This window comes from Leptodactylus fuscus, chromosome 4, assembly GCF_031893055.1.
Source record: "Leptodactylus fuscus isolate aLepFus1 chromosome 4, aLepFus1.hap2, whole genome shotgun sequence".
In the NCBI taxonomy this organism is placed as follows: Eukaryota; Metazoa; Chordata; class Amphibia; order Anura; family Leptodactylidae; genus Leptodactylus; species Leptodactylus fuscus.
Genome location: NC_134268.1, coordinates 178990012 through 179016962, shown reverse-complemented (window position 1 = coordinate 179016962; position 26951 = coordinate 178990012). Strand labels below are relative to the sequence as shown.

The 26951-nt window shown below is 43.4% G+C and overlaps 1 protein-coding gene across 1 annotated transcript; it reads right to left on the bottom strand.

Moving 5' to 3' along the window:
* Positions 1-10137: 10137 nt before the first annotated feature.
* NPVF (neuropeptide VF precursor) lies at positions 10138-12412 on the bottom strand. Its single transcript, XM_075272000.1, has 3 exons — positions 12275-12412; positions 11075-11502; positions 10138-10183 (listed from the first exon to the last, which is right to left on the bottom strand). The coding sequence occupies exons 1-3, from the start codon at positions 12410-12412 to the stop codon at positions 10138-10140; spliced, it is 612 nt and encodes a 203-aa protein (XP_075128101.1).
* Between the last annotated feature and the right edge of the window lie 14539 nt (positions 12413-26951).

The window sequence follows — 26951 nt, the reverse complement described above, 5'->3', positions numbered from 1 at the left end:
GACAGTTAGCCAGAGACGTCCTTCTTCACAGCACAGCCAATCGCGCTGTGCTGTGACAGCCGGGAGGAACTCCCCCTCCCTCCCTGATAATACTCGTCTGGCTCACGAGCACTGTGAGCAGAGGGAAGGGGGCGTTCCTCCCGGCTCTCACAGCACAGCGCGATTGGCTGTGCTGTAAAGAAGGACGTCGCTGGCTAACTGTCAGAAACGCCCTTCTGACCATAGAAGAGCTACGGTACCGGGACCGTAATCTCTTCACACCGGGCACAGATCGGGAAAGCCGACAGTGCGCTGAACTCAGCGCACTGTCAGCTTTCCGGCAGTATATAGAACTGCCTGTGGGCAAAATGGTGAAAGGTCCTCTTTAAGCTCTACCAATTTTTTTTTTTAATGTAGATTGTGAGCCCCACATACAGCTCACAATGTACATTTTTCCCTATCAGTATGTCTTTTTGGAATATGGGATGGAAATCCATGCAAACACAGGGAGAACATGTAAACTCCTTGCAGATGGTTTTTTTTGCCCTTGGCAGGATTTGAACACCAGGACCCAGTGCTGCAAGGCTGCAGTGCTAACCACTGAGCCACCGTGTGGCCCCTCTACCAAATTTTTTATACTGGATCAACTACTATAATAAATTGGGTGCATTTTGTGACTGTCTAGTCTAAGGTGAAAATTTCTCATGAGAATAATTTCTTATACCTCTTTTTGTCATTTTATGTCTAGCCCAATTTGCATACCTCCCAACCGTCCCCATTTCCGCGGGACACTCACGCTTTCCTACCCCTGTCCCGCCGTCCCGTGCAGCTCCCTACATGTCCCGCTATGTCCCTTTAATGATTTACTGATCAATCATTCCTCCGATCACCACATGCTCTTATAACAGATAATAGGCTGCGTTGATCAGAGGAACGCTTCACTATGTTTAAAAGACCTTGTGTGACATCACACGGTCACGTGACTAGCTGGGCGTGTCAGTGTCCCGTGCAGTGAAGAGATCCGTGTAAGGTACTGAGAAGGGAGGGGGAAGGGGGGCTGTGAGATGCAGGATGGAGAGAGAGAGAGAGTGTGTGTGTGTCTGTCTGTGTGTCTGTGTGTGTTTGTCATTATACTGGGGGCAGAGATGGAGGGGGAACATGAAACTGGGGTCAGATGAAAGGGGATATGAAACTGAGGGAGAAATAGAGGGGGGGAGATGAAACTGGGGGCAGAGATGGAGGAGGGGACATGAAATGGAGCAGATGAAGGGGCACTTAAACTGGGGGCATTAAACTGGGGACAACTGGAGGGGAGCATTAAACTGTAGGAGTGGCTGGAGGGGGACCTATCTGCCTCTAGTTGCCCCCCGTTTAATGTCCCACTTCATCTGCCATTTATTTATTGCCCCCTCCAACTACCCCCATTGCTAATGTCCCCCTCCAGCTGATCCAGTTTCATGTTTAAACTGGGGCATCAGGAGAGAGACTTACTACTGTGGGGCAGTTGGAGGGGGACATTACAATGCGGAGACATATAATGTACGGGTGACTGTAGGAGGATTATACTGTGTCAAGGGACATGAAAAATGAATGAGAATGGGCGGAGTCAACATAAAGTGGGCAGAGCTAAATTTGGCTCGACGCACTATGCGCGCCGCTCATTTTGTCCCTCTTTCTGTTGTTCAAAAGTTGGGAGGTATGCAATTTGTGCCAAATTTCTGAAGGTGCTGCAAGTGGTTTATTGAGTTTGTTACATCTGTTTGCTCAAAAAATGACGTCTTTATTTCTGTACTGTCTTAAAATGATTCTAAAGTTGCACATTAAAGCACCTTGCCCATGACCGTGTGCTGTACGGGTTTTTCCCAGACTTGTTATCACCCTACATGTTGTTCATGGATAAGATTCATGCATAAGTTACAGTATATCCATCTGTAAAGCTTCATTGCTTGGTGGAAACCTAGTAATGATCTGCACTCTAACATCTAGTGAAGGAGACACTCGCCCTCAGACAGTCTTATTCTGATAAGATGAGAGTGTAGTCTAGGAAACAGTTTCCTTAGGGCTCTGTAGCCTAATACACATAGGCATGGATACTGTTTCCCAGGACATAGATAACTAAAGGCGTGTAGTAGTAAACCCTATTCAGACCTAACATTACATGTCCAAGGTGTCTGCTCAGCGATCTCCAGGAGCAGTCTGTATTGTGTCTTATGATTAAAGACACCACAAGTCAATATACTTCTATAGCTGGATTAACACATTGCTTTTATATGTTTCTTTTTTCAATGAGTGAATTGTTTCTTGTCTAGGAGAGTATTACTTGCTGTTCACCATGTTTGCTATAGAGACAGATTTGCTCCTTTCCAGTAGTTTATGTATTATAGTTGCATTGATATAAAAGAATGAAAACCCTTTTGGTAAACCTATACTTATGTATTAGGGAAATGTACAAACACAAGTTGCCACCATAAACCTATTAATGTTGGCACATTGAACAAATATCAGCATTAATAATATTAGAGCAGGACTGCAGAAAACTGTGGCAAACTGTGGCATTTCACCATGTGAATATACCCTTAGAGCAACTGCTGTTGTAGCTTTAAGAGGTATTCCCATGGACATAACCATATTTATATTTGAAAAAAAATAATGAAACAAATATAATTAAAAATTGCAAATATAATTAAACATTTTGCTGAGTATTTTTTTTTAAGTTTTCTCATCTGATAGTCACTAGTGGATACAACCATGAATGCAGAAACTTTCTGTATGAAACCCAGCCCTGATTTCCTTGTCGTGGCCGGCTTATCAGACCATAGTAAGTTCCTGCATTCATGGTCATATTCAATGATAACTTATCAAGACAAAAGACACGACTAAGATGATTGGAAAAACCTTTAAGACTTTGCAAACATTTTTAACTTTTTAATTGTCTATAAATGGAAATATGGTTTTATCCATGGGACTATCCCTTTAAGTCTCCTGATAAGCAGAGAAGCTGCAGGGATGTTGAATTCCTGGTAACATCACTACTCTGTTATATAATACTCTTGCATTGATGTCATTTTCGTAATTTTTAGTGAGGCTGACTCAGGTTCCGATCCAAAAACCGCATAGCCATGACTGAAAGCCAGTGCACTGCACCGCCATACAGTTGCACAATTTGCTCCAGATTAGGCCCAATGAATTGGCCTAGTCCGGAAGAAGGAGTTTCTTCGGGCCGAATTGCGAGGTGACCTGGCCTGAAGAATTAACATGTTGCTTCTTTTTTTCCGGGAGCCGGAAGAAACGGCTCCTGGAAAAAAAACCTGAGTGGGCTCTCATTGATTTCAATGGGAGCTGTCTTTTTGGTCAGGGTTTTGAGGCGATTACGGCCTCAAAACCCTGACCAAAAAACCCTGTGTGAACTTACCCTAACTGTCTTATTGCAGGCAATGTTGCCTTTGCTAGAGATAATTGAGGATGAACTTGCATGAGCTCAGTACATAAGACCCTTTTACAGGGGCCAGAGATCAGGCAAATAAGCGTTTATATCAATGCTTGTTCCCAATTATTGGCATGTGTAAACAGGGCACCAATCATTTGACAAAAGAGTAAAAGTTTGTTTGCTTGCTGATTGGAATTAATTTAATGATTGTCCAAGATGTATTGACTATCCAAGACAGCTTTCGCGAAGGTCTATGGGATTACTGATCAAAACAGTCTTCACAAATGTTTATGTGATGACTGTCCAAGACATCCTTCACCAAGTTCTATATAGTGACTGTCCAAAACAGGCTTCATAAACGTCCAAGTAGTGACTGTTCAGGATAGCCATTAAGTCTATGTTGAACACATGTACAAGCTGGTGTAGATTTCAGTGTAGTCACATGGACTGCTGGATGATGTTCTTTATTTAAGACTAGATGTTTTCTTCTATCTAGAAAGACTGAAAGTTGGTGGAAGGAACTTTCAGTTTTTAGGACTAAAAGTCGATAGCTGCAGCCACATTTTTACTGGTTCCAGTGAATTGAAACAAATTGACAGCCAATGACAATGAGCCAAATACACTTAGGGAGTAATCCCCATGTGCATAGATTACAACAGATATTAATTCAGCAAATCCACACACTGTTGCATATTAAAACTTAACATTTAATAAATAACGTTTAAAATATATAAAATAGAAAGTGCTGTTTCAATTATTTCCCACAATTCTTATGGGAAGTACAAGTAGGAAGTGACATAAAGTGACACGTTCTAGAATGACAATGTGTATCACAATAGTCAGTTTAAACAACAAATATGAAATGATCTCACCAGTTGTTGAAAGTGAGGCAGGAACACATCAAATAAGGACAGGCATATCACAGGAGGATCCGTTTAACAATCCCTGTTCTCAACCTGCCGATAGCCCTTAACCCCAATATCCCCAACTAGGGATTATTAGGGCATACCATTAGGGACAGCTTGGGACTGCCCTTGTAAGTGCGGGAGTCATATTGGGGTTAAGGGCTAGCGTCAGGTTGAGAACAGGGATTGTTAAACGGATCCTCCTGTGATATGCCTGTCCTTATTTGATGTGTTCCTGCCTCACTTTCAACAAATGGTGCGATCATTTCATATTTGTTGTTTAAACTGACTATTGTGATAATTGAAAAATGCTAACTAAATGCTTAGTTGAAAATGACTTTTCCCAGTGATAGAGCCCGTTAAGTAGTGACTATCCAAGATAGCCTTCCCTTGTCTGCATAATGACTGCCCAAAACGACTTTTACCAATGTTTGGGGACATGCCAGAGGACGGAGGCCAGGCGTTACCATCACTATGGGGGTTATATCTTTATTTATTTCATATGCTGTGTTCTAGGATATTTCTTGGCTTATCTGGATTGATTGGTCTTTACTCTGCCACTTTCCTCTGACACAAGCACTTGCACGTTACTGACGTATCTCTTGTCTGGCTTCTATTCTTGTATGCCCCTTATTTGAACATTGAGATTACCGTGTTATTAGAGGCATAGTTTTGTCCCATTTATGTGGACTATTATTGTTCTGGTCTCTGTATTTCTACTCTGACATGTTTGTAGTGTTTATTTCTTGTTACCACTTTGTTTTATTATTTTTCAATATTATTTGTATTTTATTCCATATACTCTGAGTGCTACTGCTCCTTTTCCTTGGTTTTCACCAATGTTTATATAGTGACTGTCCAAGAAAGCCTTTCCAAGAATATGAAGTCACTGTCAAAACTGTCTTCACAAATGTCTATATAGTGACTGTCCAAGTTGGCTTTCACAAACATATAATGGGGTTTTCCAAGATAATCCTTTTTTTAATATGATGTTTTAGAAATCGCAGCATGTCAGTTATAGCTACAGAAACAGCGGTGGTTTTCCCTATAGGTATAATTGAAGCAGGTACCCACCATCTATCTACCTTGCACGTACTATCTTGGTATACATGAACAACCAGCCCACTTAGCTACACCCCTTGACCTATTTAATATTCACTAGTTACTTGTCCTGCTTTCCTAGAGGTATTTTGGCTCCACTAGGGGGTATAATTGGATGGTTGATAGGAGCTGCAGGGTGCACATCTCTGTGCAGACAGGACAAGACTGTGGCAGGTGCACTGTGTGTGCGGAATACAAGTTGTGGGATTGTGACATCACTTCATGAGCTCACAGTGTACGAGGGTGTGACCTGTGGCAGGTGCACTGTGAGCTCTGATAGGTGACTGTGGAGAACATATTCTTTTTAGCTGAGTTCTGATTGATTACTGTGCAGCGAAGGCAATTTTATTGTTTGGGCATCTTCAGACTATACTACAGTTAGAGATGAGCAAATTTTTCATAAATTCAATTCGGCAGCTTTGATGAATTTTCTGGGTCAATTCGATCCAAATTAATTTGCGATGAATCATGTTAAACCCGTCCTGACATCTGCCCTAATAGTATGGCACTGCTGGGGAGGACTTTCCGCAAACCACGGGGAAGCATGGTGCGTGCACAGAAAATGTGTGCGCACCCTGTTTTGCATGTGTCAGCTGTATGTAATGGTTGACACTGCCCTCTAACATCCCCAGTCGGAACTGAGCTCCGATCATGGGTGCTAACTCCTGGGATGCCATGGACAAACATGACCGCGGCATCTCAGGAATTTTATTATATATTGAGGTCCTGATTGGCCACTGCTCCTATTCTGACCAATGACCCGGAACTGCCCATCGCTGTCCCTCCGCATACCTAGTTGATTCTGCCTTGAATGGAGACTTCATCTGCATAGGGTGACATCCTCCTATATGCTGCAATACATGTGTATTGCAGTGTATACCTATTGAAGCAGTGATCAGCATATCCCCTATGGGGGACAAAAAAAAAATGTAAAAAAAATTAGTGACCCCTACACATTATTAAAATGCTTCCAAGACCCCCCTCCCCCTAGAGCTGATGCTATTATTATACCCTAGGGTCTCCTCAGACCCAGAGTATAATAATCAGAGGCCCAGGGGAGTTGATTAAAAATAACAGACACTTATACTCAACTTACCTCACCTCTTCTGGGTTATACGGCAGTCTGCATCGTCCACCTCGCTCCTCTTCTTGTGACTGAGGTCCTGCTTCCCAGACATCATTGCTGGGGCCTGGGATTGGGTCACATGGGGCGCAATGACGTCATTACCCTCATGTGCTGACGTCACTACTGTACACTAGAGCGTTCCACGTGACCCCAGCAGTGAGGCATGGGGAGCAGGACCTTAAGCACCAGCTGGAAGAGCTCAGGAGTGGATGCTGAGCCCAGGACAGGTGAGTATCAGTATTTTTTTTTATTTTTAATCATGACGGCAACCTCCAATCTTGCCAAAGGGGGTGCCGATGTAGCATGGCGGAACTCCTTGATTGCCGCGATCATGTTTCACCATGGCTTTCAAGGGGGTTAAAACCCCCGATCTGAGCTGTGCGATTTGTTACCACAAAGTGTGTGGAAATCTGGATTCGATGCGAATCAATTATTTCCTGAAATTCGGATCTCCTTTGATTCGCTCATCTCTAATTGAAGTATGAGTAAAATGAATTAAAGCTTGCTTACATGCTTAGAAAATCCATACAGAAAATCTGCTGCTTTAACATAAGCATGACAATTTATACTGCAGATTTTATTGAGGTTGTCTAAGCAAAGAAAAAAAAAATTAAAATAGGCCGGGGAGGTGAAATTTAAAAGAAAATAAAATAAATAATACCTGTTCCCGGTGCTCTGGTGTCCTCAGTCGTCAGTGGTGGAAGTTGGGAAAGGGTCAATAAAAGTGTGTGGTGTAGGAAAGAGATCAAGGCAGGCTGGGGTGAGGATACCTCAGTCCATCAAATTTTCTATAACTCATGCCAGAAAACGCTCATAAATTCTAACTCTAATCTAAGCTGGTCTTTGACTGTTGTAGGTTTCAATTCTTGCACATAGGAACTCATGAGATGCAGCAGAACTAGTATCAAATGTTGCTCAATGAACTTTAATGAGCTCGCTGTGCAGTTGCTGTAGTGAGTAGCCTGCCCTCTAGTGGACCTCATGTATATTATCTATTACAGTGATCACTAATATTTTACAGATTATCCTGCGGAGGACTAAGAAGGTCTAATAATGGTATACAAACGTGTATATGTTATTTTATTGTTCTATGTTTGTTGAATTTTTATTGCAACTTTTTATTTTAATTCCTGTTTTTATGTCATGTTTTAGTACCATTAGGAGACTCCATTTGTTTTTTATGTTAAATTATATTTTAGGAAATACCAGTATTCCAGTAGTAGATGCTTTAACACTTTTGATACTAAGACAATTTTGTTGATAGACACAAGAGATGAGGAGTGGCTGGCGCGCAAAAGATTAAGCAGCTGGACGTTGGCTGCGTGCCGGCTGCGTCCATTCATTCCTATGGGAGTGTGCTATTTGAAACTGCCGTTTCATCTCTAATAGACATAAATAGATCTCCATATATTTTCTTATTTATGCATCTGATTCATTCAGCCAGAACTTCCAGTGTACCAATTTTGTACAAAAAAAAAAAAAAAGCCCAAACATCCCAAATTGAAACTTGTGGCTAATAGCCTGATGAAGGCACAGCCTGAGACTAGTGGCAGACGACTGTGTGTATTTTATGGTCAGCAAAATATTAATTAGTCTTCAGTTTTTGCGGACAGTGTCTTCAGTCTGTGTTCAGAGTTTCTTCAGCATCAGTGAAGTATAGCCGCAAAAACTGACAGAGTCCCGAGTGTGCCATCAATGTGTGATCCTAGTTTGCAGATCCACCATGAAAAACACAGGTTACCTCTAATTATATCCCTAGCTTGTCCGTGAAAACAGACGGCACACTGATGACACAATGAATACATCTGTGTGCCGTCCTAGGTTTTTACTCTCCCATGGGCTTCAATGGGTGAGTCCGTTCTGTAAAAACTGAACAGAGTAGGACATGTTCTATCTGATGTGGTGCCGACTCACCGCTCGCACACTAATCAGTGAAACACACGATCATGTGCATGTACTCATAGAAATGAATGGGTCAGTGTGCTATCCGCGAAAAACAATGATAGCACATGGATCTCCGCCACAGTAGTTTGTAAGGGGTCTTAGATACATAGAGACTTAGGCCACTCTCACAAGGTCAATGTTTGCAACAGCATTTGTAAACCACATTTGGTGACACACAGAACAATTTGAGATCTTTCCATTCTAGAATGTTTTAATCTCTATTGAATCCACTCCTGGTTTTGGTTTACAAATACTGAAGTGAAATACTAACCAAATGCTATCCATGTGAAAGTGGCCTTATGAGTAGCACTGTCTACACAATTTAAGAAACTGTGCACATGTTGGCACTAGAAGAAATCAATTCCTTGTCAAAAACTTCAGAAGAACTAAAGGAACAGCATTTTTTTTTTTTTTTTTGGGGGGGGCGGCTTTCTAAAGCTTGTATTAGGTGGAAGAGAGGCTATGTTCAGCCCTGCCTACAACCCACACAGGAATACCCCTTTTACACCCTGGAAGACCTAAAAACCACCCATTTTGGGGGTTAATTTTAACTAATTCCCATGTCTTTTGTGGTTGGACACGCTCCTTCTTGGCCATTTTCCAGGAGTATTGGCAACTGTGGGTATCACTAGACGTCTTTTGTGACTATTCTCCTTCCAGCCCTATGTTCAAGCTATATTCACAAATCTTGGCTATGAAAAACGGAAAAATATTTTAGCAGCCATTTTCATCTGTTTGGTGTCTGTCTGTCGGTATTTGATGACCGAATGACTGTTAAGGGATGAACTCTTTTTTTTACCCAATACTCTGGGTTCTCCTCAGACCCAAAGTATAATAAGTGGAGGCCCAGGGGATATCGGTAAAAATAACAATTATACTAACCTTCCCAAACCTGCCCTAAGCATCTTTGCAGCATCCTCAGCATCCTCTTCTGGGGTCAAAGTGTCATGACATTGGTGCACACCAGTGACCACTGAGGCCACACATTGACCACTGAGGTGCACCATGTGACCACTGAGACCACTTAGGCATACATTGTGCACCAATGTCATGATGCTTTCACCCATTATCATGATGTGGGTGTTTTCCCCATGACCCCTGAGGCCTGTGAAAGGGTTGAAAGGGCACTTTCATGTTACAATATGATGGCGTACATCCATGGGGGTTCGAGCTCTGGGAATGCTGCTTATGTTTTTCTTTTTTCATTTTTTTTTGTCCCAAGAACCAGAATTGGATTTTTCTAAGAATTCATTTAAGCGGAAACATTTCTTATAAATACATTTTACTTTCTGAGCTTTTGTAGGCAATTTATGCACTTTATTGCTCAGGACTAAAACTAAGAAGAAAGGACAGACAATGGCATTTTCTCTTCTGTTGGTAATTTATTTGAGATACAATAAGGCAATATTACAATCTGACTTTATACTTTGCTAAATTAAATATGCTTAGCTATTGTCATTGCCACTTTGTACAGTCATTGCTGTTATTCAGGTTTGATAGTTCTCATCAAAAGATTCCTGATTTCACAACTGTGTACAAAGAGTGGGGTTCTTCAGAAAATACAATCCTATAGCGATCTTCCATACTCAATGCAGGTATGACGTAAAAACTGCAACTGCCCCAGGTTTATCTGATTCAATCGCAGGTTTCGGATGCTACATATGAGGGTTCTGCTCATAGTCATACGTCATTGTCTGGCTCCTGAAAGTTAAAAAAAAAAAAAAAAAAAAAAAAGGCTTTATTATTATTATGTTTCCAGCCTCCAGGTGCGGTAAAACTAAAATTCCCATAAATGGTGTGCATATATATTTATATATAATGTCCCTGACCTGACGAACAACCGATACTGGTGGCCTATCAGGTCATGGGTACCATGTCCTAGAAAACCCCTTTAGGCTAAAGCCCCACGTAGAGAGTCACAGCTGAAAAACGATGCAGAAAAGACTCCGACGGAACACATTGCGGTACTCTACTGTAAAATGCGGCGTATTCACAACATGGGGCCCCCGGGCTTAAGTGGCCAACCTCTTTAGATGAAATTTGCTTTATAAGATCCACATTGCATCCAAGCAAATTAATTTATACATATTCCTTTAAACAGATATATGGCAATAAACTTTTTTAACTAATGTTAGATGTTAATGTATACTTTTTCTAGAAATAGGATAGCTTGTGTCCATAGGTTGTATCTGGTACTGCAGCTCTAAGTAAAATAATCTGAGCTGCAATACCAGGCGTAGCCCATGGACAAGAGTAGCGCTGTTACTGGTTAACAAGTAGAGATGAGCGAGTACTGTTCGGATCAGCCGATCCGAACAGCACGCACGCATTGAAATGAATGGACGTAGCCGCCACGCGGGGGTTAAGTGGCCGGCCGGCGTCAAAGCGGAAGTACCAGGTGTATCCATTCATTTCAATGCGTGAGTGCTGTTCGGATCGGCTGATCCAAACAGTACTCGCTCATCTCTATTAACAAGTAATATACTAAAAGGAAAACAGCCATGTCTTGCATAGGATGTTACTATTACAGCTACACTATATATGCACATGCTTAGCGCCATGATACTAGTGTTGTACATTCAAACATCATACCGTTCATTGTTTTCATCAAGGTTTTTTACTTCTGGAAGATGGGAGGTCTTGTCATACTGTAATCTCTGAAAATTAGTTGTTCTTCCAAAACGAAGAGGTAATGTAGCGAATGACTGCACATAATGGCCGCCATATTGTGATCTTCCAAACCTCTGGGGCAAGTTAGCTGCTGACTGGATATTCTTTCCAGGTATGTATCGCCCAAACCTAAGAGGTAAGTTCGGGATGCTCTTTCCCACTTTGTCATCAGATGCTCTTCCAAATCTGAGTGGAAGGTTTGCAGCAGGCTTCAGGTCTCTCTCCTCAAGTATTGGAAAGCTGCTATATTTGCTCATGATTGCCGGGATCATGTCACTTAAGATTTTTGGTCCAAAATACCGATATTCATTAGAATTTATATTTCTCTGATTTTGGAGATCTTCTCGGGACTGTGCAGAGAAAAATAAGATTGGAAAGTTTACAAAAGTTCTGCTCCGAAAGGACACTTTGATAACATGTGGGGCAAAGAATGGACGTATATCTCAGCATATCGTACAGGATATTAAATGGTAACACTATGACGTACTGTTTACCCGTGTATGGCTTTTGAATGGAAACATAAAAATGTTACCGCTTTTGGAAGTCGGAGTGTCAAAATTGAAAAATGCCTGTGGTAGAAAGGGGTTAAGCACTAAAAAGTGTCCATTTTGGCAACAGGTGGACTATCTGAGTAATGGTGAACAAGACAGGTCCTCTTGAGCGAAAGGTTCTTTGTCAAGTCTAGTGAAACAGTATCACTCCCATACTACCATGTATGTGTGATAACTCCACTGAAATACCAGACGTTACATAGTAGATGAGGTTGGATGAAGACATCAGCCCATCAAGTCCAACCTATAACCCTACAACCCCCTACAGTGTTGATCCAGAGGAAAGCAAAAAAAACCCATGAGGCTTATGCCAATTGCCCCATTGTCCACGCATATGTTATTTATGGAAGAAGACCTAATTTTATAAATTCCTTTAGGTCTATATGTAAAAAATGTAAATTTATTAAGCGTCCATAAACCAGCACCATCCCAACCTCTCTACATTTAACAATCAGTAAAAAAATCATACAAAAATATAAGTTAAAATATTACTTTACAGACTTAGCTATTCAACCATCATAAGGCCAGTAAGCCTAAAGTGACAACCATACTGGTAAATGAAGACCCTTACCTCAAACAAGTCGCTATATTTCTCTTGGCTTTCCAGATTTGTCGCCGTTGTCTCTTCCGAACAGACAGAAAAGGCAAAGAGAATGGAAAAACTACAGAGAGAGAAGAGCATAATGTTACTGGATGACAACCTGCCCATTTTCCTTGGTTGTGAAGCTCATTTAGAGAGTCCTTGTTGTTGGACGGGCTTCATTATATATAGTATTTGAACAAAAAGCCACCTCAGCCAAGGACATAGCCAGCATCTCCTCCACCCTAATTAATACACCAGCCTCGAATGGGGCGTAAAGAATTACAAGAATTTATTTACCAACACATAGACCTCAACAATATAGGTATGAGGATTGTATCTGAAATAATTAGATCTGTGGAGGTCGTAACAATTAGGCTTGACATGGCCGGGATCAATTAGCAAATAGTCTACATTTTAATTTTTTTTGTTTGTACATATCTAATTAGCATAAATATGATGTTAATTAATCTGTTCTACAAACATATTTGTTTTTATGGATGAGAAGAATATATGAGAGAATAGAGGCCACGGGGATGATATCATCAAAATGAGCGAAACATTTGCAGAGGTATGTTATATCTATGCACCTAGGTAACACTGCCGTTCACACAAGTTTTTGGATCAGCCTATGGCTGTATTTGACTCCTTTTACTCAGAGCTATGGCCTTTCTGAAATACTACCTGGATTGATAATGATAGTACCATATAGTTCTCATATATTGTACACTGTTGTTGAGAGGCAGCCGGGGGTCAACAGAAGGCAAAATACAAATGGCTCGTTTGCTCACAGTTGTCTTATGTATATATTCCTGTAATATACTCTTCGAAGGAACCAAGCGCCCTCACTTCTGTCCCTCTCTTCAGCCATGGCCCTGCTGGTTCTCGCCATGATTCTCTTCCTAAGTATCTCTAGCAGAGTGGTGTTTGCATGCTAAGATATATTGGCCCTGGTGGCCCATTTAAAGGAATATCAACCATTACGCCTCGCTTGAAAATTTAGGTACATCTTTCCTTCTGGTGCCTGCACCCTTCCTTGATTGAGGTGTAGCTGCAAATTTTATCAAATATTTCTTTTTCTACAACCTTCAGATTTCTCTCTTGACTCTTCAGAAACCCTTTGGATCACTCAACAGCTTTTTGATGCCATAGGGACATGTCTCCACCAAACGATTCAGTGGCTTATAGCCAAATTGCTTACTAGATGTCTTACTGGTTTAACGCTCTCTACTCGGACTGTCATAATCTCAAATTACTACTTAGTTCTGTTACTCCTCTGCTTGAGCTGCCACTTTAGTACCAAAAATTTGAAGATATTTTTCCTTTAAAGGATAAAAAGAACAATGTCTGTCTATAGTGTGGGAAACTGGAGAACAGGATTATTCAAGAATATTTTTACTGACTAGAACTGAATTCTTCATTTAAAAGGTACCTGAGTTTTCATGAAAAATTGAAGTATTTATGGAGTTGTGCCAGTCTTTTTATGACTGTATAAGCCTTAATACATGATGTCATGTTAATTTTACTGCGACTAATAACCACATTATAGCTGCAGCACATTTTACATTTCTCCCTGAGGCTATGAGCATGCACAATAATGAGCAGCCTGCCCCTCTTATTCATTAGTTCTGCTGCTGATACTGATTTTACATGTAATTCTGCCAGGAGTAACTGAAGAATACCAAACAAACAAACAAACAAACAAAAAAACTGCTCGTCTGAGCAACTAACTAAACAGTAGGTTAGCCTAACTATACATGTGGCTTACTTCCAGCCACACAAACAAAACAGACGTAATATTGTCTCACTGGACTCAGGGTTACAGGACAGATCCATACACCTCCTTTCACCTCATGGATTTGCACTGGACGCTTTTTTTGGCCCGGTAATGAGCCAAGGATCTACACCTGTGCTAAGGCCTACTCCAGATCCGCCCTGGACCACACATATGTCAGAAACCTTGGGCTGATATATCTGGACTCTAACACTCTGCCTGTCACTTTCTCTATATATATAATGGTGTCAAAGGTATATACCTAGCTTTAAAAGGGGTTGTTCATCTCTTATCTTAGATAATTATAGCATATCCATGGCATATAATATACTACAAATGTGTGATAACTGCTAGAGATGAGCGAACACTAAAATGTTCGAGGTTCGAAATTCGATTCGAACAGCCGCTCACTGTTCGAGTGTTCGAATGGGTTTCGAACCCCATTATAGTCTATGGGGAACATAAACTCGTTAAGGGGGAAACCCAAATTCGTGTCTGGAGGGTCACCAAGTCCACTATGACACCCCAGGAAATGATACCAACACCCTGGAATGACACTGGGACAGCAGGGGAAGCATGTCTGGGGGCATAAAAGTCACTTTATTTCATGGAAATCCCTGTCAGTTTGCGATTTTCGCAAGCTAACTTTTCCCCATAGAAATGCATTGGCCAGTGCTGATTGGCCAGAGTACGGAACTCGACCAATCAGCGCTGGCTCTGCTGGAGGAGGCGGAGTCTAAGATCGCTCCACACCAGTCTCCATTCAGGTCCGACCTTAGACTCCGCCTCCTCCGGCAGAGCCAGCGCTGATTGGCCGAAGGCTGGCCAATGCATTCCTATGCGAATGCAGAGACTTAGCAGTGCTGAGTCAGTTTTGCTCAACTACACATCTGATGCACACTCGGCACTGCTACATCAGATGTAGCAATCTGATGTAGCAGAGCCGAGGGTGCACTAGAACCCCTGTGCAAACTCAGTTCACGCTAATAGAATGCATTGGCCAGCGCTGATTGGCCAATGCATTCTATTAGCCCGATGAAGTAGAGCTGAATGTGTGTGCTAAGCACACACATTCAGCACTGCTTCATCAAGCCAATACAATGCATTAGCCAGTGCTGATTGGCCAGAGTACGGAATTCGGCCAATCAGCGCTGGCTCTGCTGGAGGAGGCGGAGTCTAAGATCGCTCCACACCAGTCTCCATTCAGGTCCGACCTTAGACTCCGCCTCCTCCGGCAGAGCCAGCGCTGATTGGCCGAAGGCTGGCCAATGCATTCCTATGCGAATGCAGACTTAGCAGTGCTGAGTCAGTTTTGCTCAACTACACATCTGATGCACACTCGGCACTGCTACATCAGATGTAGCAATCTGATGTAGCAGAGCCGAGGGTGCACTAGAACCCCTGTGCAAACTCAGTTCACGCTAATAGAATGCATTGGCCAGCGCTGATTGGCCAATGCATTCTATTAGCCCGATGAAGTAGAGCTGAATGTGTGTGCTAAGCACACACATTCAGCACTGCTTCATCAAGCCAATACAATGCATTAGCCAGTGCTGATTGGCCAGAGTACGGAATTCGGCCAATCAGCGCTGGCCAATGCATTCTATTAGCCCGATGAAGTAGAGCTGAATGTGTGTGCTAAGCACACACATTCAGCACTGCTTCATCAAGCCAATACAATGCATTAGCCAGTGCTGATTGGCCAGAGTACGGAATTCGGCCAATCAGCGCTGGCTCTGCTGGAGGAGGCGGAGTCTAAGGTCGGACCTGAATGGAGACTGGTGTGGAGCGATCTTAGACTCCGCCTCCTCCAGCAGAGCCAGCGCTGATTGGCCGAATTCCGTACTCTGGCCAATCAGCACTGGCTAATGCATTGTATTGGCGTGATGAAGCAGTGCTGAATGTGTGTGCTTAGCACACACATTCAGCTCTACTTCATCGGGCTAATAGAATGCATTGGCCAATCAGCGCTGGCCAATGCATTCTATTAGCGTGAACTGAGTTTGCACAGGGGTTCTAGTGCACCCTCGGCTCTGCTACATCAGATTGCTACATCTGATGTAGCAGTGCCGAGTGTGCATCAGATGTGTAGTTGAGCAAAACTGACTCAGCACTGCTAAGTCTCTGCATTCGCATAGGAATGCATTGGCCAGCCTTCGGCCAATCAGCGCTGGCTCTGCCGGAGGAGGCGGAGTCTAAGGTCGGACCTGAATGGAGACTGGTGTGGAGCGATCTTAGACTCCGCCTCCTCCAGCAGAGCCAGCGCTGATTGGTCGAGTTCCGTACTCTGGCCAATCAGCGCTGGCCAATGCATTCTATTAGCCCGATGAAGTAGAGCTGAATGTGTGTGCTTAGCACACACATTCAGCTCTACTTCATCAGGCTAATAGAATACATTGGCCAATCAGCGCTGGCCAATGCATTCTATTAGCTTGATGAAGCAGAGTGTGCACAAGGGTTCAAGCGCACCCTCGGCTCTGATGTAGCAGAGCTGAGGGTGCACAAGGGTTCAAGTGCACCCTCGGCTCTCCTACATCAGAGCCGAGGGTGCGCTTGAACCCTTGTGCAGCCTCGGCTCTGCTACATCAGAGCCGAGGGTGCGCTTGAACCCTTGTGCACACTCTGCTTCATCAAGCTAATAGAATGCATTGGCCAGCACTGATTGGCCAGAGTACGGAATTCGGCCAATCAGCGCTGGCCAATGCATCCCTATGGGAAAAAGTTTATCTCACAAAAATCACAATTACACACCCGATAGAGCCCCAAAAAGTTATTTTTAATAACATTCCCCCCTAAATAAAGGTTATCCCTAGCTATCCCTGCCTGTACAGCTATCCCTGTCTCATAGTCACAAAGTTCACATTCTCATATGACCCGGATTTGAAATCCACTATTCGTCTAAAATGGAGGTCACCTGATTTCGGCAGCCAATGACTTTTTCCAATTTTTTTCAATGCCCCCAGTGTCGTAGTTCCTGTCCCACCTCCCCTGCGCTGTTATTGGTGCAAAAAAGGCGCCAGGGAAGGTGGGAGGGGAATCGAATTTTGGCGCACTTTACCACGTGGTGTTCGATTCGATTCGAACATGGCGAACACCCTGATATCCGATCGAACATGTGTTCGATAGAACACTGTTCGCTCATCTCTAATAACTGCAATTTCTTTCTCTGGGACTCGCATACATTACAATGACCGGCTGCTTCACCCTAAGCATGAGAAGGGGCGCTATCGGAAGCCATTCCTCCCCCCTGTGGTTAGCCTGTACAATCAACTCTGGACTCAGTGTAGATCACTCCATACAGAGAACTGAAAGATCCTTAAGTTGTGATATCCCCTTCTACAATTTTCTTTACCTTTATCTTTTTATCTCTTACTGTCTCTGTAATGTCTCTACTGTGGTGCTTTTGTATTTGTATTTTGTATTATTACTGTATTATCCATGCTGCTGTAACACACTGAATTTCCCCATGGTGGGACTATTAAAGGATTATCTTATTTTATCCTATCCCATCGTGTGGTTTTCTTTATTCCGTTCTGTGGCAGTTTGGGGACACCTGGAGAAAGTTGTGGATCCCAGAAGTAGAATCGGCATCTGCAGATATACCATTAATGTCTGACATAAGAGTATATAAAATGTATGACTATGTACTTAATAGGAAATTACTGGGTAAGACTGCCAATGAAAAAAACTTAGGGATTTTGGTGGACAGCAAGCTTACCTTTAGTGACCTTTAGTGTCAGGCAGCTGCTGCCAAGGCAAATACAATTATGGGATGCATTAAAAAAGGTCTAGATTCTCATGACAATATAGTTATACCCCTATACAAATCACTGGTGTGGCCATACTTAGACTATTGTGCGCAATTTTGGGCCCCAGTATACAAGAAAGACATAATTGAACTGGAAAAAGTGCAAAGAAGGGCAACCAAAATTATTAGGGGAATGGGAGGATTGGAGTACAACGATAGATTAACAAACTTGGGGTTATTCAGTTTAGAGAAATAATAACAATGTACAAATACATGAAGGAACAACACAAAGAACTTTCTAATGATCATTTTACCCCTAGGCCAGTGACAGTGACAAGGGGACATCCTCTATGTCTGGAGGAGAAAAAGTCAGTAACATAAACGGGGATTCTTAGTAAGAACATTGAGGCTCTGGAAGTCTCTGCCCCAGGAAGTGGTGATGGCGGATTCATTACAAAAGTTCAAAGAGGGCCTGGATGCCTTTCTCCAAGAGAACAATATTACGGGTTATGGAGTCTAGATTTTAAGGACACGCTGATCCAGGTTTTATACTGACTGCCAGATTGGAGTCGGGAAGGAATTTTTTTCCCCCTGAAATGGGGCAATTGGCATGAGCCTCATGGGTTTTTTTTGCCTTCCCCTGGATCAACACTGTAGGGGATTGTAGGGTTATAGGTTGGACTTGATGGACTGATGTCTTTATCCAAACTTATCTATTATGTAACTATGTACATCTTTAAGGCAAATATGGCACCTTGTCTGTCAGTGCACAATGAAGGAAAGATGTAAGTAAATTGTAAGGTCTTATTCACACTTATTCATAAAAAATGGCTGTGTGACGTCAGTTTACAGGACATATTAACTCTAATGGTATTATACACGTCTATTTTTTGACTAACAATTTAGGGGACCATCCAAAGACATGACAAGTCCTATTTTTGACTGTTTTCATGAATCCTTCAATTGTCTCAAGTCCTTGAGGTATCCTTGAAAATGACTGCGCCACGGAGGCAAAACAACAGTGACAAAATGAACGGTTCCATCCATTTTCCACGGTCACATTTTACAAAGGTTGTGTGAATATAGAATTAAAGAACTGGCTTGTGACCAAGTATAGACTTGTAGAAAGAACTAAAAATATCAGGTAGGATAAAGGAAAGATGAGGGGTTTGGTTTTAGATGATGTCGGCAGAAGAAGGAAGACACAACAGAGGAGACAGCTGACATATGTTCCTTGGTTTTATCCAGATGAATAGGTAAGACTTTATGGCACCGCGTACTCCCCGCTGTGCCAGGCTTTACTTTCCTTCTAAGAATAGCAGAATGCCATAATGGATGACTGGAAACCACAATGTCGATCTATCAATATGTGAACCGTCAATAATAAGTGTGGGCACCATTGACCATGTGTTACCGTACTGCTGTCTTTACATGACCCTTAAAGAGAACATGTATACGGGTTGTGTGTATTTGTATATACAGGGTTTTATATTTAGATAGTAGATTTGTATATATCTGAATATCTAATATTCTTCTTACAATGATCATCTAGAAGCCCCTCACCCTTTATAATGGAGAAACAACTGCCCCATCTTAGAATCATGATATCAATACACTTTCCTTCATTACTATATATGGGATTTTTCATTGGTAAGTCTCTACAATCCCTGTGAACAAGAACTGCCTCTAGTAATAGGATCACAGATATTAACTGTAAAGGGTAGACTGTCCCATACATCTTTGCCTGCGTATTCAGTCTATAATGTATTATTTCAACCAACTATCTTAATACATGTAAATTAGCAATGTAAATGACCAGACGGTATACAGGGCTTGGGCAACTTTTTCAGAAATAGATCATTCGTTTTGTCAAAGCACCTCACAAAATGGTGTGAATGATTTGAGGTTATTCAGAGGATTTATGGCTTTTCTTCCTTTGGTGAACACTAGTGGGGTGCCCCCATAAATCCTCTAGATCTTTATGACTTCACTGTATTATTCTGGTTTTGCTGACAGCCTGAAGTGAGGAATTCCCCCCTGTAGTTTTTGTTCCGCTGGGATATTTTAAATTCGCGCCTCTTGTACTTACAAAATAACTTTCATATATTTTCCAAAATTCTAGACTGCAGTATACAGAATGTCCACAAGGGGGAGCAAGATTCTTAGCAAAAACTCAATGGCTTCTATTAAAATTAGAGATGAGCGAACAGTGTTCTATCGAACACATGTTCGATCGGATATCAGGGTGTTCGCCATGTTCGAATCGAATCGAACACCACGTGGTAAAGTGCGCCAAAATTCGATTCCCCTCCCACCTTCCCTGGCGCCTTTTTTGCACCAATAACAGCGCAGGGGAGGTGGGACAGGAACTACGACACTGGGGGCATTGAAAAAAATTGGAAAAAGTCATTGGCTGCCGAAATCAGGTGACCTCCATTTTAGACGAATAGTGGATTTCAAATCCGGGTCATATGAGAATGTGAACTTTGTGACTATGAGACAGGGATAGCTGTACAGGCAGGGATAGCTAGGGATAACCTTTATTTAGGGGGGAATGTTATTAAAAATAACTTTTTGGGGCTCTATCGGGTGTGTAATTGTGATTTTTGTGAGATAAACTTTTTCCCATAGGGATGCATTGGCCAGCGCTGATTGGCCGAATTCCGTACTCTGGCCAATCAGTGCTGGCCAATGCATTCTATTAGCTTGATGAAGCAGAGTGTGCACAAGGGTTCAAGCGCACCCTCGGCTCTGATGTAGCAGAGCCGAGGCTGCACAAGGGTTCAAGCGCACCCTCGGCTCTGATGTAGGAGAGCCGAGGGTGCACTTGAACCCTTGTGCACCCTCAGCTCTGCTACATCAGAGCCGAGGGTGCGCTTGAACCCTTGTGCACACTCTGCTTCATCAAGCTAATAGAATGCATTGGCCAGCGCTGATTGGCCAATGTATTCTATTAGCCTGATGAAGTAGAGCTGAATGTGTGTGCTAAGCACACACATTCAGCTCTACTTCATCGGGCTAATAGAATGCATTGGCCAGCGCTGATTGGCCAGAGTACGGAACTCGACCAATCAGCGCTGGCTCTGCTGGAGGAGGCGGAGTCTAAGATCGCTCCACACCAGTCTCCATTCAGGTCCGACCTTAGACTCCGCCTCCTCCGGCAGAGCCAGCGCTGATTGGCCGAAGGCTGGCCAATGCATTCCTATGCGAATGCAGAGACTTAGCAGTGCTGAGTCAGTTTTGCTCAACTACACATCTGATGCACACTCGGCACTGCTACATCAGATGTAGCAATCTGATGTAGCAGAGCCGAGGGTGCACTAGAACCCCTGTGCAAACTCAGTTCACGCTAATAGAATGCATTGGCCAGCGCTGATTGGCCAATGCATTCTATTAGCCCGATGAAGTAGAGCTGAATGTGTGTGCTAAGCACACACATTCAGCACTGCTTCATCAAGCCAATACAATGCATTAGCCAGTGCTGATTGGCCAGAGTACGGAATTCGGCCAATCAGCGCTGGCTCTGCTGGAGGAGGCGGAGTCTAAGGTCGGACCTGAATGGAGACTGGTGTGGAGCGATCTTAGACTCCGCCTCCTCCAGCAGAGCCAGCGCTGATTGGTCGAGTTCCGTACTCTGGCCAATCAGCGCTGGCCAATGCATTCTATTAGCCCGATGAAGTAGAGCTGAATGTGTGTGCTTAGCACACACATTCAGCTCTACTTCATCAGGCTAATAGAATACATTGGCCAATCAGCGCTGGCCAATGCATTCTATTAGCTTGATGAAGCAGAGTGTGCACAAGGGTTCAAGCGCACCCTCGGCTCTGATGTAGCAGAGCTGAGGGTGCACAAGGGTTCAAGTGCACCCTCGGCTCTCCTACATCAGAGCCGAGGGTGCGCTTGAACCCTTGTGCACACTCTGCTTCATCAAGCTAATAGAATGCATTGGCCAGCACTGATTGGCCAGAGTACGGAATTCGGCCAATCAGCGCTGGCCAATGCATTCTATTAGCCCGATGAAGTAGAGCTGAATGTGTGTGCTAAGCACACACATTCAGCACTGCTTCATCACGCCAATACAATGCATTAGCCAGTGCTGATTGGCCAGAGTACGGAATTCGGCCAATCAGCGCTGGCTCTGCTGGAGGAGGCGGAGTCTAAGATCGCTCCACACCAGTCTCCATTCAGGTCCGACCTTAGACTCCGCCTCCTCCAGCAGAGCCAGCGCTGATTGGTCGAGTTCCGTACTCTGGCCAATCAGCGCTGGCCAATGCATTCTATTAGCCCGATGAAGTAGAGCTGAATGTGTGTGCTTAGCACACACATTCAGCTCTACTTCATCGGGCTAATAGAATGCATTGGCCAGCGCTGATTGGCCGAATTCCGTACTCTGGCCAATCAGCACTGGCTAATGCATTGTATTGGCTTGATGAAGCAGTGCTGAATGTGTGTGCTTAGCACACACATTCAGCTCTACTTCATCGGGCTAATAGAATGCATTGGCCAATCAGCGCTGGCCAATGCATTCTATTAGCGTGAACTGAGTTTGCACAGGGGTTCTAGTGCACCCTCGGCTCTGCTACATCAGATTGCTACATCTGATGTAGCAGTGCCGAGTGTGCATCAGATGTGTAGTTGAGCAAAACTGACTCAGCACTGCTAAGTCTGCATTCGCATAGGAATGCATTGGCCAGCCTTCGGCCAATCAGCGCTGGCTCTGCCGGAGGAGGCGGAGTCTAAGGTCGGACCTGAATGGAGACTGGTGTGGAGCGACCTTAGACTCCGCCTCCTCCAGCAGAGCCAGCGCTGATTGGCCGAATTCCGTACTCTGGCCAATCAGCACTGGCTAATGCATTGTATTGGCTTGATGAAGCAGTGCTGAATGTGTGTGCTTAGCACACACATTCAGCTCTACTTCATCGGGCTAATAGAATGCATTGGCCAATCAGCGCTGGCCAATGCATTCTATTAGCGTGAACTGAGTTTGCACAGGGGTTCTAGTGCACCCTCGGCTCTGCTACATCAGATTGCTACATCTGATGTAGCAGTGCCGAGTGTGCATCAGATGTGTAGTTGAGCAAAACTGACTCAGCACTGCTAAGTCTGCATTCGCATAGGAATGCATTGGCCAGCCTTCGGCCAATCAGCGCTGGCTCTGCCGGAGGAGGCGGAGTCTAAGGTCGGACCTGAATGGAGACTGGTGTGGAGCGACCTTAGACTCCGCCTCCTCCAGCAGAGCCAGCGCTGATTGGCCGAATTCCGTACTCTGGCCAATCAGCACTGGCTAATGCATTGTATTGGCTTGATGAAGCAGTGCTGAATGTGTGTGCTTAGCACACACATTCAGCTCTACTTCATCGGGCTAATAGAATGCATTGGCCAGCGCTGATTGGCCGAATTCCGTACTCTGGCCAATCAGCACTGGCTAATGCATTGTATTGGCTTGATGAAGCAGTGCTGAATGTGTGTGCTTAGCACACACATTCAGCTCTACTTCATCGGGCTAATAGAATGCATTGGCCAATCAGCGCTGGCCAATGCATTCTATTAGCGTGAACTGAGTTTGCACAGGGGTTCTAGTGCACCCTCGGCTCTGCTACATCAGATTGCTACATCTGATGTAGCAGTGCCGAGTGTGCATCAGATGTGTAGTTGAGCAAAACTGACTCAGCACTGCTAAGTCTGCATTCGCATAGGAATGCATTGGCCAGCCTTCGGCCAATCAGCGCTGGCTCTGCCGGAGGAGGCGGAGTCTAAGGTCGGACCTGAATGGAGACTGGTGTGGAGCGACCTTAGACTCCGCCTCCTCCAGCAGAGCCAGCGCTGATTGGCCGAATTCCGTACTCTGGCCAATCAGCACTGGCTAATGCATTGTATTGGCTTGATGAAGCAGTGCTGAATGTGTGTGCTTAGCACACACATTCAGCTCTACTTCATCGGGCTAATAGAATGCATTGGCCAGCGCTGATTGGCCGAATTCCGTACTCTGGCCAATCAGCACTGGCTAATGCATTGTATTGGCTTGATGAAGCAGTGCTGAATGTGTGTGCTTAGCACACACATTCAGCTCTACTTCATCGGGCTAATAGAATGCATTGGCCAATCAGCGCTGGCCAATGCATTCTATTAGCGTGAACTGAGTTTGCACAGGGGTTCTAGTGCACCCTCGGCTCTGCTACATCAGATTGCTACATCTGATGTAGCAGTGCCGAGTGTGCATCAGATGTGTAGTTGAGCAAAACTGACTCAGCACTGCTAAGTCTGCATTCGCATAGGAATGCATTGGCCAGCCTTCGGCCAATCAGCGCTGGCTCTGCCGGAGGAGGCGGAGTCTAAGGTCGGACCTGAATGGAGACTGGTGTGGAGCTATCTTAGACTCCGCCTCCTCCAGCAGAGCCAGCGCTGATTGGTCGAGTTCCGTACTCTGGCCAATCAGCACTGGCCAATGCATTTCTATGGGGAAAAGTTAGCTTGCGAAAATCGCAAACTGACAGGGATTTCCATGAAATAAAGTGACTTTTATGCCCCCAGACATGCTTCCCCTGCTGTCCCAGTGTCATTCCAGGGTGTTGGTATCATTTCCTGGGGTGTCATAGTGGACTTGGTGACCCTCCAGACACGAATTTGGGTTTCCCCCTTAACGAGTTTATGTTCCCCATAGACTATAATGGGGTTCGAAACCCATTCGAACACTCGAACAGTGAGCGGCTGTTCGAATCGAATTTCGAACCTCGAACATTTTAGTGTTCGCTCATCTCTAATTAAAATGGCAAATATTACTAAATTAATTATGTAATAAGGAGAATACACAAGCTCATTTATTATGTGATCTGTTCAGAAGGTTATCACCCTGAAATCTTATCAAGATATTTTTGTCCTAAGCATAAAACAATGTAAAATATCCAGTAAAGATAACACGCTTTGTGAAAGAAGACATAAGATCACTGTGTGTGAAAGAATAACATCATATTTCATGCACTATTACCCCTGTAATACTGTCTTTCTCCACAGGATTATCTGTTGACTCTGCCTTCTGTTCCGGATACGCCATGTGAACAGATATGTTCTACATAGGGCTTTAAACTGGAAATAAAAACCTTGCCACTCACCGTAATATATTCTATAGCAGTATTTTATGATATATCCTTTCAATGCTGTTTCATAAAAAACACTATTTCCCGCAGCGATTTCCAAGAACTTTGGGATTTTGGAAATCGCAGTGTGTCAATTACACCGACGGAAACGCCAGCGGTTTTCCTATAGGTATAATGTAAGCAGAAAGTCCATAGAGGAAATCTCTGTGCTTTGCTGTCACAGTTTTTCCTGCAGTGCTTTTTTGCTGCAGTCCGTTACAAGTCGCTTTTGCCTAAAAGGGTTTTTAGGCCCCAAAAGGATTTTTCATGCTTATCACCTATCCACAAAATAGGTCATCAGTATGTGATCTGTAGGGGTCCGGGCCCAGACCCCATGCAGACAAGCTGATCTAATAGCCTCCAAAGTTACAGCAGTAGACAGGGACATGTGCAGCTTTTCCTATTCATGTAACAAGAGAAGAGTTACAGCACTGTTCACCATACAGCGGTAGTTTAGGGAATTGCAGTGCCCTCCTATTACTTATTTATTTATTTTGCTTACTTGTATAGTGCCATCATATTCCACAGCACATTACATACATTATCAATCACTTGTATACAAGAAGGCTGCTCAGTCACTGCTGTAACTTCTGGTACCTGGAGGCTGCAGCTAATCTGTGTGGGGTACAGCTGTGGATCCCCCAAAGATCATATACTGATGGCCTATCCTGGTGATGCTATAGCTGGAGTTTATTTAATACTCTGCAGCCAAAACTGGCCCCAACTCCAACTCTGATACCATGACTGCAGCTCCAAAGCCCTGGTTTCTAAAGGCCCCTACAAGGTACATCACAGTGCAGTGATATACAATAAGAAATATAAGTGGCGCTGCCTCTATAATGTGGCTTTTTGGCCTTATGAATATATTCCTAAAGCAGAGTGTTTTGGTGCTAAATTAGTCCAATCATTGAAGACCCGGCACCGCTATAGTGGTATTGACTCCTCAATAAGTGGCCCCTTTGAACTTGGGTCCAAAACATTCTGCTTTAGTATTAAATACAGATGGCCTAATGGCCACTTCATAGCAGCCAGCACTAGTAGCCCCTCAGTATATTTCCCGTTACATTTCTATCCATATTATATACATACACGTGTGAATGGTCAGAGGCGTAACTTGAAGCTCTTGGGCCTCAGTGCAAAAGAAAAACAGTTGGAAAAAGAGAATAACAAAGTAGTGTCAGTGAAGAGCTAAGTGCTGGAGTTTGGGCATTTGGACAGACTGTTGCAGTTCAGTTTGGGTATATTCGCATCTGTGCCGTTCCAACCATTCTTCTGGACGGTCATAAGACCAGAACATTGTATTGAACAATGTTACAAATCTGTCAAATGACGGACAAGAAGAGATCCCAAGATTCCCCATTGCCTATAATTGGATCTGATAGGTATCTGTTATTTGTTCCCGTGGCATCGATGGGCAAGAAAATTGAGCTTGCAGTACTTTTTCATCTGCGAGTTCAGACAAACTTATGGATTATTTATTATTATTATTATTATTATTATTATTATATTATTATTATTGTTGTTGTTTATATAGCACCATTAATTCCATGGTGCTTCACATTTGAGGGTTACATACAATACACAAAATATACAGGTAGATATAATACTAACAGTGACCAACTGGCACAGTGGGGTAGAGGGCCCTGCCCGCGAGGGCTTACAATCTATGGGGGAATGGGACCAATGGGGCTAATTTATTAAAATGGGTTCAAAACACATAGTAACCAATCAAAATTCATCATTTTTGGCATAGAATAGAAACTATAAGCTGTGCTGTGATTGGTTTTGGTTTAGTCCATTCTAATAAATAAGCCCCATTCTACATTACCACTATAGGGCCCCTTCTTGCTGGACACAAACGTTTCTTAAGATGTTTTGTTGGAAGCGTCCATTATGAGAGCTTACCCTGTGGTTTCTAAAATACCTGCACCTCTATTCTATATATATGTGTGTATATATTCTACTTACTCCATACTCTATACCAGAGACATTGTGCAACATTTATAATTTATA

Coding starts and splice junctions, on each gene's coding strand:
- NPVF (XM_075272000.1), bottom strand. CDS start 12,412: ATGGGCAGGTTGTCATCCAGTAACATTATGCTCTTCTCTCTCTGTAGT. Junction 11,503..12,274: donor AATATAGCGACTTGTTTGAG/GTAAGGGTCTTC, acceptor TTCTCTGCACAG/TCCCGAGAAGATCTCCAAAA. Junction 10,184..11,074: donor CTTGATGAAAACAATGAACG/GTATGATGTTTG, acceptor TTTAACTTTCAG/GAGCCAGACAATGACGTATG.